At 39.1% G+C, this 14202-nt stretch overlaps 1 protein-coding gene across 6 annotated transcripts in view; it reads right to left on the bottom strand.

Annotated features, from left to right (window-relative positions):
* Window positions 1-14202, bottom strand: part of LOC134218508 (unconventional myosin-Va) — a 69092-nt gene that overhangs the window by 16558 nt on the left and 38332 nt on the right. For all 6 annotated transcript variants that reach the window (XM_062697604.1, XM_062697610.1, XM_062697608.1 and 3 more), the window contains exons 3-5: window positions 11775-12824; window positions 680-926; window positions 58-617 (exon numbers count right to left, since the gene is read on the bottom strand). In XM_062697604.1, coding sequence (XP_062553588.1) covers window positions 58-617; window positions 680-926; window positions 11775-12824 — 1857 coding nt within the window. The remainder of the gene's footprint in view (window positions 1-57; window positions 618-679; window positions 927-11774; window positions 12825-14202) is intronic.

Raw genomic sequence — 14202 nt, 5'->3', positions numbered from 1 at the left:
AGACGAGAACATTAGACAAAACATCACAAACAATTAAAATCCTACCTAACTTCTCACCTGACTCTTGGCGGCACTTATCACCAGCTTCACGCCGGACTTCCCCGTATCTCCAGCATCCGGTTGTGGCGATTCTTCCGCCGCGGTCATCAGCTTATGGCACAACTTCATACTCGACAGCCGCAGCACATTCACTAGCTCCTTCGAGACTGTGTCCCGATTCTTCTCCAGAAACCCATGCGATTCGTACTGGACCGTGTCCGAAAAATGCTTTATCAAAAATGCACTCGTCCCAAACCGAGGCTTGTCGAAGTGCTTGTATTTGCCGCACTTCTCCAGTAGTTTCCCCACCCAGGACTCGTCAGACCCCCGAGGCATCCGGCATTCCTCGTCTAGCAGGTCCAGGATGCCCAGCTTGGCCTCGATCAGATCGATACACGGTTGATTGTCATAGAAATCGATCATCTTCCACTCGATTCCCTCTTTCAGGTACTGTTCCTGTTCTAGCTTGAAGACATGCTGATTGAACTGCTGCTGTAGCTTCTCGTTTGCGTAATTTATGCAGAACTGTTCGAACGAGTTCACGTCGAACGTTTCGAAACCATAGATGTCCAGTACGCCTTCATGGAGTATGGAACAAAAATTAGACCTAAACGTAATCGGAATCCATCACATTACTCACCGATAAAGCAGTTCTGCTTTTTACCACCCGCCAGATTACGGTTGATTTTTTGAACGATGTACTGAAACATCTCCGCGTAGATGTGTTTGGCAAGAGCATCTCGGGCTGCTTCGGACTGGGCCTTACTCTGAGGAATCAACACGGATTCGTTGATGGACTCGATTTGACGGGTGATGAGCCATTTTCGCAGTTCGTCCCTGTCCAGCTTTAGGATGTCGCTGAATATATTCACGTGCAGATCGTCGGACTGTGGAAAAAGAGATTCATAACAGAAATTATGGGATTACATATCGATGTACATATTGCCATTAAATAAATTCATTTTTATTTTGCAAATGGAGGTGTCAAACACACGCGACGCTACAGTCACCGTTGGTATGAAAGCGAATGGAACATTGCATGCAGCGATAGCGTCGCGGTCACAGTCGTCCAGCGACAGCGAAAGTCGCATCGAATGTATTTGGAGAACCTTTATATACCTAATTGTTTTAGAAATATCTTTCCAATTAAAGCTTTGATGGCTTCGTTCCAATCCATGCCTATTCTCTTTAAAAAATGCATAAGGCCGTTACAAATACTTAATTAACTTTATGTCCTACTGGTCTCCGGAAGGTCCAGGGGGGGGATAATAAAAAATAAATATTGAAATGAAAAAAATCAAAAAATTCCTCGGATTTGTTAAAGAATGTTTTGAAAATCCTCAAAATTATTCGAATTTTATTTTGTTGCCCCCTCAAAATATTATTTTTTGGCAAAAAAAAATCCGAGGGGGTAGACAAAATAGATTTTAAATATTTGTATCGGCTTAATTATTAAATACAAGATTGCAGAACAAATAATTGATTGAGAAAATTTACACCAGAACTTGAACTTCTTAGTCGGTAGAACAGGGGATATATTTCAATAGGACGTGAGATAAGACAGATGAGTGAGATATGCAAAATTTGGACTAAATTCAAATGAATATAGCATGAAAAATAGCAACAGAGAGCTGGGTCCCGGTTTATCAAGCATAATTGTTTATCAGGATGCTTGCTTTACAGAACAAATATCGCAGGTCAAGTTTGATCCCTAAAGGCCCAGATATTTGAAATCTTGCATCTGAGAGCATGCAAATGCATTCGAAATGTTTATGTTCTATACCACTTAGTATGAAAATTATGAACACTGAATCAAGAAAGGCCAAGTCGAGTCAAGTACGAGATAATTAAGCCGGCCTCACAGTTGAGGTCTAAATAGTATCTGTAAAGATAACAAAACGAGGTGGAATTAAATGGAAAGTAGTAAACTCGTCTTAGACAGTTGAAGACATTCCAGTTAAATAATTTTTCTATTCAATCAAGTTTGGTTCTCAAAGTTCTGAAATAAAAAAACGTTTTTCTACTGCGCGAATAGATGCTTCTAAGGATTGCGTAACCAGCTTGGGTCCTAAAACTATCAGTGGCCCTTTATGGACAAGAAGCGTGTTCGTTAAAAGGGACCGAGCAAAAAGAGCTACGTACAATACTGGCGGTACTCGTATATTAGTCTCATTTCGATTTTCGTCACTTTTGAGTTAACTTTATGAATAGCATTAAAATTTATCATACTTCCGAATAGCTTGATGAAAATGAGACTTTAATCGAGAGAAACCTTGCCCCATATTGAATATACACACATCAGTCCCATTAAGAATATACATGAGCTGATTGCTCAAAATTTAATATTTTCTATTGAATTAATTCCTTTCACGGTAATTCATCGAACAAGGAATCGATCAACAAAATTTCAACTAGATCGGATAATGTTCTTTTAGTCAAAATTTACGTATCTTTCACTTGCGTCTTGTATCCAAACAAATCAGATGTTGTAAGATCTCCAATTTCTTCTGCAGTCTGAATCAAATAGTCTACTAAATCAACCACGACTTCCATGATGCATGATGTCCCTAGCTACGGTATGTCCTCCAAGTATATGTTTTTGACTACAGTCCATATATACGCAAATCAGATGTTGTAAGACCTCCATATTGCCCTTGAGTTTGAATCAAATAGTCTACCGAATTAACCAAGGCTCCCACGATATTCCCAGAACTAGGCACTATATCTAAGATAGCAGCCCCTTCCCGGTGGATAGGAACCTTAGGTCAACAAAATATAACAAACATCCCGAAACATAACAAACCGTTCGAGAAACCAACAAAAAAGATCGAGAACTGATATAACGGCGACAACTTTTGGCATGAAACAAAGGACACGAATTGGAACATGGAATGTTTTAACATTAGCACAGCAAGGTAAGCTGGCACAGCTTGCTAGCGAGGCACGGCACTTGAAGCTCGGAATCCCGGAACTGAGTTAAGTCCGTAGGCCAAACTTTTGAGAACACAAACTACCGCCGGGACAGGTATTGTTATATTCCGGTATTCGACAGAACAACATTCTCCGGCACCGAGGAGTTGGTTTCCCGCTTAGCACTCAGGCACAGGCGGCTCTCATAAAGTGGGAACCAATAATCATTGCCAGATTCAGAACACGGGTAAGGAACCTGACGATAATCCAATGTTATGCGCCGACCGATAGGGGAAGGTGGGTAGACTTGATCCCCGGGGAGACTTGATCACCCCCTGTTTTATCGAGAACGAAAGTAGTTTTGTTCTAGCGTATTTTTTAGTATAGATCCTCTAGACAAATGACCTTTATGTGGTGAGTTATTTTTTGGATTGACAAACTTATTTATTCTGTAGGGCGGTTTGTATGTTTTGACCTTCCAAAAGATTTTTTATTTGGCCACGCAAAATTTGAACAACTTTCAATAAATGAGGTGAACCGGTCAAGGGCCGAAAACTTTCAATAACAATGACCAAACGCTTTTATTTTTTCACAGCACAAAGCCATAAATATCCTTAATGATCTGTACTGATGAAAATGTCAACATTCCATCAAAGTTTTAGGATATTTGGATTTGAAGTTATTGCCTCAATATGGGGACACTTGATCCCCCATTAGTCATCCATACAAAATTTGGCGAAAAAATTCAAAAAAATATAAATCTGTTCTCAGGCATCTATTTTTTTGTACATTTAACAGATTTGATGAAGGATTGGCAGGAAAAATTACTTATTGCGTAGATATGGTAGAAAGGGGATCAAGCCTCCCCAAATTTTAAAATTACATTTGCTGTCGAATTCAATTACAAAAATCGTTCATGTATACGCACAGCAATTCGAAAATCACGCGTATTTTGAAGGAAAAATATTTAAAAAATCTGAGGGCACCTTTACAATTTTATCAAAGCAAGTTATTGGAGAGGGATCAATTTCCCCCAAATATTTTAAAAGTCGACTTTTGACAGCACTCCAAAAAATCGATTGTGTATCAATAACAACAATAATTCAAGGACTGTCATACATCAGTAAAGATAAATACTATATTTCTTAGAGAGTCTGTGTGGAAATCGCGTTTGTTTATTTATTTTTGGCTGTGATACACCGAAAATCAGAAAAGGGGATCAAGTCTACCCACTCTCCCCTATTGTCTAGTCATATGGCAAGGAGAATTGCTACAGTGAACTGAATGCCGTCGTTGACATGGACGACTTTAATGCAAAGATCGGTTCCGACAACACGGACTATGAGCGAGTCAAGGGGCATCATGGTCTTGGAAAAATGAGTGAAAACAATGAGCTATTTGCAGAATTGTGTGACAAAAAAGACAAAACGAAAAACGACATGGTGATTGAAGGGATCGCTCATTCCCCATCGACCAGAGCACAAAGCTTTGTAGGTCTCTCGTGATGGACAAACTGAAAATCAAATCGACCACATCTGCATCAGCCGAAAATGGAGACGAAGCATTCATGATGTCCGGAATAGACGCAACGCTGACATCGCATCTGATTATCACCTTGGTGAAATCCAGAGGCGTCGCGTCCGCATGTGCAACCTGTGCACTGCACATGTGGCAATTTTATCCCCAACATTTAAGCTCTCAATAGATTTCTTATCTTTCTAATCCAAACATATATTTGAATTATATGCATTTGATAGAAGTTTCATGCAACTATTAGATACATAAACGGAAAATATGCATGATTTTTTTATAGGCGGCGTGTGATGTGAGGCAACCAAATGCTGCGATGGGGGCGCATTATATTTTTCTCTACGATACCGAACCGACCCATCGACACCACATGTTGTATCAACACGGAACTTTCAGCCAGGCCTGGGATTTGTCACCTTCATACAGAAAAACCATGCGACAAAACCAAAGAGAAAACAGTCCCCTCAAACTGGACAACACAACCTAACCAACGTAGCTCGATACAGCGTACTACTGGTCTCTCGCTCCGACAAGACATTTTGAATCTTGTCACATACTTATTTTGTTACGACATATTTGTCGTGTGACGATTTCCATCACGACTAAGGTTTTGCACAACCAGACGGATTAGAATAGTTGTCATGGTTATTGGCAAAAAAGTTCGTCATGTCACCTTCGAATTTTGTCGCGACAAAAATTGTTGTCGTTGTCAGCAAAATGTTGTCATTATGAATTGATGACAAAATGTGGGGAAACCACTGAAATGGTGTGGTTTCTGGATTTTACAGCAGTTGAAGCCGAGCTCATTATAAAAACGGCTAATATGTACGGCATAATAATGTGTCGAATTTTGGTGATTTTAGTCCAGCTCCTCCTATTTTACCAAAATGCGTCATTTAATTACATATCTAAAATGTATATTTAAAAATCACGAATGGTTTGAAATGATCTATATCCGGAAATCTTTTAAGCGGGCCATTAACACTCGAGCACACAATCTGTTGTATTTTGAACAACATAAACCAAAAAACATATCACGCTGTACATAGCATGAACAAGCCCGCATGAGCGTTTCATGACCGTACACTTATTACGTAAGCACTTATGGGGGGAGTACTATCATTTTCTTACTCTCCATATAAATAAAAAATAATGTGTAAGAAAAAATTTTTACATTAGGAGGGGGTTTCGAAAAACACAGAAAAATGCACCGTAATAAGTGTACGGCCCCACTACAGCGCGTGCCTAGCGATTAAAATTTAATACTCCGCCCAAGTTAACGTGCAGTAATTCCAATCAATCAAAAATGTATCGAATTTTCCTTAATTGGCCCTTATGTAGGATATACGCTTAAATAAAATTCCGTATTTCTCTTATACATAAAATATTGCAGTCAAATATTATTTTTACGGTTAAACCGTCTATCAGGCAATGAATTATTGGTAGTGGCTGATTTCCTACCCGCCGCTTCCACATCCAGGCGCTATCGTATATGCGCCAATAGCCAGCATGAGTTAACCGCCAGAAATTCGTATGGTGAAAGACATCTAACGCGGGTTTTCTCAAAATTAGGATCTTTTTATGAATAACTAGTTGGTACCGGTTATGTAGGAAGGTGTCCGCTACTACGCCTACCAAATATTTTTTCGATAAAGGTGTTGAATTTTGAAGAAATGGAGCCTTAAATGCCTTTTGCCATACTGATTTCAGAAAGTTAACTCGTAGTGTGCCGCTGTAAGCACCCTCAAAGCAGGCGATTCATTGCTACAAACGGTGTACCGGTCAAAATCCACTAAAGTCGATACTTACGCGGACAATGAATCGCCTGCTTTGAGCGTGCTTACAGCGCACACTAGGAGTTAACTTTCTGAAATCAGTATGGCGAAAGGCATCTAAGGTTCGATTTCTCAAAATTAAGCACCTTCATCGAAAAAATATTTGGTAGGCGTAGTAGCGGACACCATCATTCATAACCGGTACCAAATAGTTTTTCATGAAAAGTTCCTAATTTTGAGAAAATCCGCGTTAGATGTCTTTCGCCATACACATTTCTGGCGGTTAACTCTTGCTGGCTATTTTGCGCATATGCTGTAGCGCCTGGATGTGACAGCGGCGGGTAGAAAATCAGCCACTGCCAATAATTCATTGTACTGCGTCAAAACCGCGTAAATCACAAAAACCGCGTAAAAACGACTTTATCAAAAATCGCTGTTTCGTATGCTCCGATTTTTGTTTTATTTTGTTTGTATGATATTTCAAATTTGTCCGCTGCTATTGCTTCTCCACGCAGATCGACAACCAGAAGATGCGACATAACTTACTTTCGGGACCAATGTTGTGTCGTGTACAGAGCCGAAAGTGTATGCGTTGTCACACTTTTGTCGCAGATGTGTGCTCTAACAAGACATACAACAAAAGCAAATTGTCGCTGATGGAAAAAGTTGTCATCTGGTCGTGGGGATCCAGTCGTGCGACGGAAAACTGGAAGTTGACAAGTTTTTCTTGACTGACCATGTTTTTATGTATCTTGTCAGGTGTCACTGACAAACGCGACAATTCCCAGGCCTGCTTTCAGCCGAGAACGTTTTGCCATACATCATACACGCATTATTTTGGATGTGTGGATCATCTGCTCTCAGCGCAATCGGCGATGTATAGGTAGTCAAAGCGTTCTTCGCAAGAAGTGCACGGTTTGGTGCCTATCGAGAACCGCTTCAAACAGCGCATGCGCGATTCGGTGAAGAGAGCGCAATCGGAAATAAAATCGAAAGAGATGAGTAAAGCGCGCGCATTTCTGCTCTCTCAAAGCGTTCCATAACGAAAGTTCCGCGTTGAATAAACACCGCGAAGCAAAAGCGCTTTTGATATTTGATATTGAATGGGATGGCATGTTTACATATCCACTAATCCTGGCGATGCTCCACACAAATTTATGAAAATTTTTATGAGGAAATGTCCATGCTGATGGACGGAAAATTATTCGACATCTGTCCAGTCCAGAATATTGATCAAAGAAATAAATAGATAGAATAGAATAATTATTAATTGAGAAGAGTTAAGGCTATGAACTTCATTGTTTATTATATAGACTTTATTTTTCTGATATGACATGCTAATTATCAATTATTATTAGTAACATTGCATGATTGATATAGTCCAATTTCCTTTAAGAAATAACTCAAATTAGAATTGAAAGTGCCAGCTCAACAATTTTTGAATAGATTATTTGTCACATTGGAAACGATTCTAATGATACTATTTTTTTTTATTTTATGAACTATCACTTTAAAGCTTAGTTTAGTTTGAGTGAATTCAGAAAATAAGAAGTTGCTAAGAACCAGTTAGATGCAACAAAATAAGCAAAACTTATTGAGAAACGCGCTGGAAAATGATTCGTTTATCATTTCTGGTACCTTTTATGTGTTTTTCTCGGAATATTAAAAAAGTGCACAGGTTGAAGAATTGACCACGCGACGCCTCTGGTGAAATCCGATTACGCATTGCTCGGATTCAGGGGCGGGATGAGAGACTCGGACACACGCCGACTAGAAGATCCAGCTGTGAAAAGATCGTACATTGAAGAAGTTCGAGCTCGGGAATCGGGTGTTCCAAAAGGTGGTAGCGTAGAAGAGGCATCAAGAATGCCTTTAGCGAGAACACACTGGGTGAGCTGCGCACTCAGCGGAAGGAGTAGATTACAGATGCAACCTGACGAAAAATTGAGGAGTGTAGATAAGCAAAAGCCGCGATAGAGTGGGCAAGTACCAGAGCAGCCAAGTACGCTGCTGTTTACGGGACAAGCGAGCGTAAGTGAACTCCCTTGCCGACGAAGTGGAAAAAGTTTGCAACAAACAACGCTATTCGCCCCCTCTACGATATCTCACGACGCCTACAAGCAAGCGCTACACTGGAATCCGGAAGGACATCGCAGCTGAGGCACACCCAGGGTCTAGGTGCGACGTAACGTTAACAAGGAAATAAAGGAATTCGACAGTAATCTTTTTTCTTCTTCTTTATTAAAGAGGCTTTCAGCCCTTGGCTGGTTCACCTCTCAACAGTAATCTGACCTGGGTTCATGTCAATGCTTAAGCGAGTAGCCGCCCTGGATGGAGATTTTTTACGTTGTAACCCTAAGGGTCATCACGACACATGAGTAAGTCAGTTAAAATTATCAAATTATCGGCGGATTATGTTTTCAGAAACTTAAAAATATTTCTAATCTACCCTAAATTACGACGCAATCCTAAGCATTGATTTGATTTGAAATATTCATTCAGGATATCGGACCATAGGGATTTCCAGAAAAATTTCATGAGGAATTGTCAAAGAATTTCCCGTGTAATGCATAAATAATTTTCAGCGTGATTTCCTTGTAAGGTCCAAAGAATTTCCCAAAGAAAATCCGAAAAAAAAAAATTTGAGAGGAGATTTAGAAAATTTTTACGAGAAAATTCCGAAAATTTTCCAAAAAATTCAGAAGAATAGCCTGATAATTTTTGTTTAGAATTTTTCTGAAGTTGTCTAACAATTGGACTGGACTGGCAACTGATTTCTTGTGAAAATTCGACAGAATTTTTCGTGGTAGGTAGTCCGAATGAATAGTTTCCCGAAACACTCCAAGGAAAATCCACCATTTTTTAATTTATCAAATTTCAGAAAACAAAATCAAGATCGAAAAATCCGTCCGTCAAAATTTGTTACAGTCCAAACAATCTTTAAATATTTAATTTTGTTTTTATCATTTTGGATTCTTAGAATATAGACCAATGTACCGCGAATTCTCCACATCAGAACTGTTGTTCAATTCGACATGTCCTCTCACGGTGCCCGGTAGACCGTTATTATAAAATAAAAATGTTCATCAAAACCAAGTACAGGGCTCGATTCCTGTGGTAATTCTGCACCTCTGGACCAATTTTCAAAAAAATCCCTAGAAGGAATCTCGAGAAATCTTGATTTGAAGTTTTCAGTTAAGAAATTTCAAAAGAATCCATATAAGAATCAGAAAATATCACCAAAAACCCTGATTATTCCACCTAGATAGATGTCCTTCAATTCTTCTTGTACCTGCCGGTCGGAAGTAACCACCAGCTTTGCAGGGTTGCTGTCCGGCATTCTTGAAATATGCCGTGCCCATCGAGCCCTTCAAGCTTTAGCTACCTTCTGGGTACTGGGTTCGCCGTAGAGCTGGGCGAGCTCTTGTTTCATCCTTCGCCGCAACACACTATTCTCTTGCACAACGCCAAAGATGGCCCTAAGCACGCGTTGCCGCTATTAGAACCATAAATATTTACAACTGACTTATCTTACCAAACTGACTTAAGTATGTTTTTGGATGGCTGGCTAACTTGCTCGAGTTTAGTATAAGTGTTGTTTTCAATGTTTAATAAAATGAAAGGTAAAAATTAATTTTAATTTAGTGTTTATGTTCATAATGGAGAGATGTAAGACCAGAGTTTGTGTAGAATAATAGAAGTTAGAAGCTGTTATACTCGATCACAAGCACTTATTAACCGATCTTTGCTGCCAAATCTCGTCAAAGCTCTAATCAACGGACTAGAAAAAGCATGTTTGATATGTAAGCCAAGACCTATTCCGGTACCTCTACAGAACTCTGAAACATGATAATTCAAGATATGGTACTTTGACGTGAATGAAAGCTGCGGCTTTTTCCAACTGCTAGCAAAGCCATCAATTGCTTCTTCAAAACCATGCTCGAGTTTCAAAGAGCTGTATCTTGCGTACACTTTTTTGAAATCATTCAGAACCTGCTGATTGAAATATTAATTAGAAAATTGTTAATCTTTAAGCAGCGAAACTTACCGTGACGTAATCCGAAAGATCGGGATTCTAGTGAACTCTATGCAATTTGTTGATGCCTCATCTGTACTTGGTTCACCCATAAATTTACTCAACATAGCGCTTCTCGAGCAACTTATCTCGTATTAACTCGTATTAACAATTACGAACTAGATGTGTAGTGGCGGAGATAAGCAAAGGTTCATTTTGTTTCTTTAAAAGTGTTTTTAAAAGTTCAAAAATTGAATATTTTATCTTCGTCGTAACCGAAAACCCAAAAGAATATGCACAAAGCTTGTAAAATTCTTTCTTTATCTTGTGCATTTTTTCTGATGTTTTCATTGGTTCTCGAGATGTCATTCGAAATGCCAAGCTTACTCTTGAAAATCGTAGCTTTTCCTTCTTTGAAGTCATTTGTTACGGTTCATTTAATTTTACCTGTAAGTGACAAATGTCTGAATGGAATTGTGTATGTTCCATTCCTGCATGTTCTCCGTAGCACATTATCAGTCCGATGATCTTTTTGCGGGGAAATCTCAGAATATGAGAAGCTCCGTCAATTCAATTGTTACAGAATCTGACGAAGATCTAACATGTTATATAATGCTAAACAACTACACTGCTTTAAACAAATCTTTAAGCTGTTGGTTTTTTCATCAATTTCTTCCGTACTCCAATCTTTACTTCTGATGCACGAATACATTTGTGAATACAATAAAAAAAAAAACTGAATGGCATTCAACGAAGAATCTGCAGCCTGCACGTGAATTCATTAATGGTTCTGAACGAGAGGTAGCAATACGAAGATAGACGGCTTCAAGCCATACACAAAACATGGACGGCTTTGAAGGTATTTAAATGTATTTAAAATTTCTTAATTAAAAACTTTAAATCAAGATTTCTCGAGATTCCTCCTAGGGGTTTAAAAAAAATGGGTCCGGGTGTGCAGAATTACCACAGGAATCGAGCCCTGTACTTGGTTTGATGGACATTTTTATTTTATAATAACGGTCTACCGGCGCACGCATAACATGGACAGGGAACATCTCTGGTTATATAGCATTTGACTTAACGACTTAGCTTGTCGACAATCGACACTAAAGCTAATACACTGGAGTCGCATTTTACGTGGTTAAATTTTATGGATTTCTTGGCCTATCTTAATTTCCACAGCTTTTTAAATATATTCTGATTTTTCTTCGATGTTTTGTGGAATCAACTCAATATTTTTATAAATCCAAAATCCAGATAACCAAAAGTGTTTGCCAGTGTACATAACAAACAATAGCCAATACTTCATATAGTAATTCTCATTCGATTTACTTGCAACATATTTGTATTTCACAGGGAAAAGCTTAATTGATCATCCATTGATAGCGTCCAAACGTTATGAAGAAGATATGTTGCATCAACCCGTATAACGTCTCTTTTCTATAAACGTTGATGTTACCTTACTATCTGACAAAATTAAAGATAATGCTAGATCATAAACTTACCGCCACGCTGCACGCCTCCTGGTCCACTTCCTGCGATTGTTTCTTGTATTTATGCGTAAACTCGACGTTACCTAAATGCAGTACTGCAGCTAACACTTTCATGATACCGTTGATCTCCCCATCATCGAACCCTAATATTTTGAACGCATTTATCGTTTCCCGGAACTGATCCTCATCTGACACTCGCGCAATATCCGGCGACCGACCCTGATTCAAAAAGTGGAACTTATCCTGATGATCCAGCATCAGTTCGGGCCACTGCTGCCGCGCCGCGCACAACTGATAGAATATGTGATAGTTTCGCTCACCAGGAGCCTGAAACACAACTCGCGACTTTTCTAGTAGATACGTTTGCATCGTCCCACCGGTTAGCGACATCATCGAGAGGTTGTTCGTAAACAACAATTTGGTAAACTTTCCGAACCGAGAGCTGTTGTCATTCCGCGTAGTTTTTGCATTCCCAATCGCTTCCATGATCGGACTGCTAGCCAACACTTTCTTCTCGATTTGCGTTTCCGATTCACTACCGCCGACCGCGGCAAAGTATCGCATAGCATACTTAGCCGATACGGTCTTTCCCGCCCCAGACTCACCACTAACAATAATACTAATATCACACTTTTCTCGCTCGAGCTTAGCGTAAGCTTCTTCCGCCACGGCAAATATATGTGGTTCCAGTTCGCCCATCGAGTGTCCCCGATAGGCCCGTATGAGATCCGCCCCGTAAAGCGGGAGTTCCGCATACGGGTTGATCGCCACCAGGACGATACCGCAGTAGGTATAGATGTTATGACGATCGCAGAAGCGAACTTCCAGATTGTACAGGACATCCGGTTCGTGCAGATAGGACAGCGCCGTGAGATCATTCTGTCCGATGAGGATGGCTGGGTTACGCAGATGGGGAAAATCGCTGGGTGATTTGAGCTGCACCGTGTGCTTCTCCTTACGGTCTGTGATCAGCTCCAACGTTCTGTCGCCTTCTTTGTAATCGCAAAGCACCACCGCACCCTGCCAGACATTTTCTGTGTGTGGGATCCAGACGCGAGCGTCCTGTTGAAAGAGTGAGAAAAAGAGTGATGAGTATATTGCTATTGCTCACAGAATTACAACAGGTATCCCAAGTAACAATTTCCATGCTTCTTGGATTTATTTAATTCTTATAGCTTATTTATAACAGCAATCGCCATAGCTAGTTGCTCAGTTTTTATTGTCAATCTTATTGCTATCAATAAACCTCTCATAAATATGCTGAAAATCTACTAACGTCAAACGCCTATTAATCTTTTGAGTAGCCCTACGCAAGTGATAAACAGCGTGATAAACCCTATTTTCAAAGCTCTATAAAAACAACAATTTTTATCGTAATATCATGAAATGAATCATCCCAACCCAATAAGGATATTTACATTCCAAAGAGCTTATGACGGTGCTCGGTGTGAAATATGGATTATTATCGAAGTTTCATGTACTTCTGATTTTTTTTTCACAGAAAATTAGGAAAGTTAGAAAATCATTTGAAATTAGGCAGGGGGGTTTTAAAATATTTCATCATTTTTTATTGTTTTTTTTTTGCTCCAATATTCGGTATAAAAAGACAATTGATAACTCAACAATGGATGAATCATAGTAATTACCCCCAAAATTGGAAGAATACACATTTGTAGTTTTTCTATATAGAGAACCAATATTCAAACGGAAATGCTAAAAAACATATTTTAATCCGTCTAAGACGAATTAAGTACTGTCCATTTAATTCCACCAGTTAATTTTCGTTATCTTTGCAGATACGTATTTCGACCACAACTGTGTGGTCGTCTTCAGTGTCTTGTACTTGACTCGACTTTAGTATCTGCAAAGATAACGAAAATTAACTGGTGGAATTAAATGGAGAGTGCTTAATTCGTCTTAGACGGTTTAATACATTCCACTAAACGAGCTTAAAATATTTTTCTGAAAATGCCATATTTTAATGTAATACAAGCGTGTTTTGTGTTTTTTCTTGTTTTTTTTTTGCGTAATTACTATTTTTTTCTGCAATTATCATCTTTCTCCGGCATCTATTCTGTTCTCTGTTAACCCTCTCTTTCCCACGACTTTTTTCAAATATTTTAATAGGAAGGAATCACCTTTGAAAAAAATGCTGGAACAAAAGTTATTTGGCATTGCTAAAATTAGTGGAAAACGAAAAAAAAAGTTTTTGATGAAACCATAAAGTTGTGCCAAATAGGGTAAAACGTCCGATCGTTGTTGTATGCCCTAATGTTGCGGTAGTGTTAAAGTAGTCCATTCTGGATATACAGTTAAACCTCCATGAGTCGATGTTCTATGACTCGATATCGACTCATGGAAGCAAATTATTCCATACTAAAAAATATTTTCTGGGTTACTGTGATGGTCCCTTCAAAGAGCTTTCCAAGGATTTTCTATT

Source organism: Armigeres subalbatus, chromosome 2 (genome assembly GCF_024139115.2).
Source record: "Armigeres subalbatus isolate Guangzhou_Male chromosome 2, GZ_Asu_2, whole genome shotgun sequence".
Classification (NCBI taxonomy): domain Eukaryota; kingdom Metazoa; phylum Arthropoda; class Insecta; order Diptera; family Culicidae; genus Armigeres; species Armigeres subalbatus.
The sequence above is the reverse complement of the archived record's forward strand: the minus strand, read 5'-3'. Positions and strand labels throughout refer to the sequence as shown.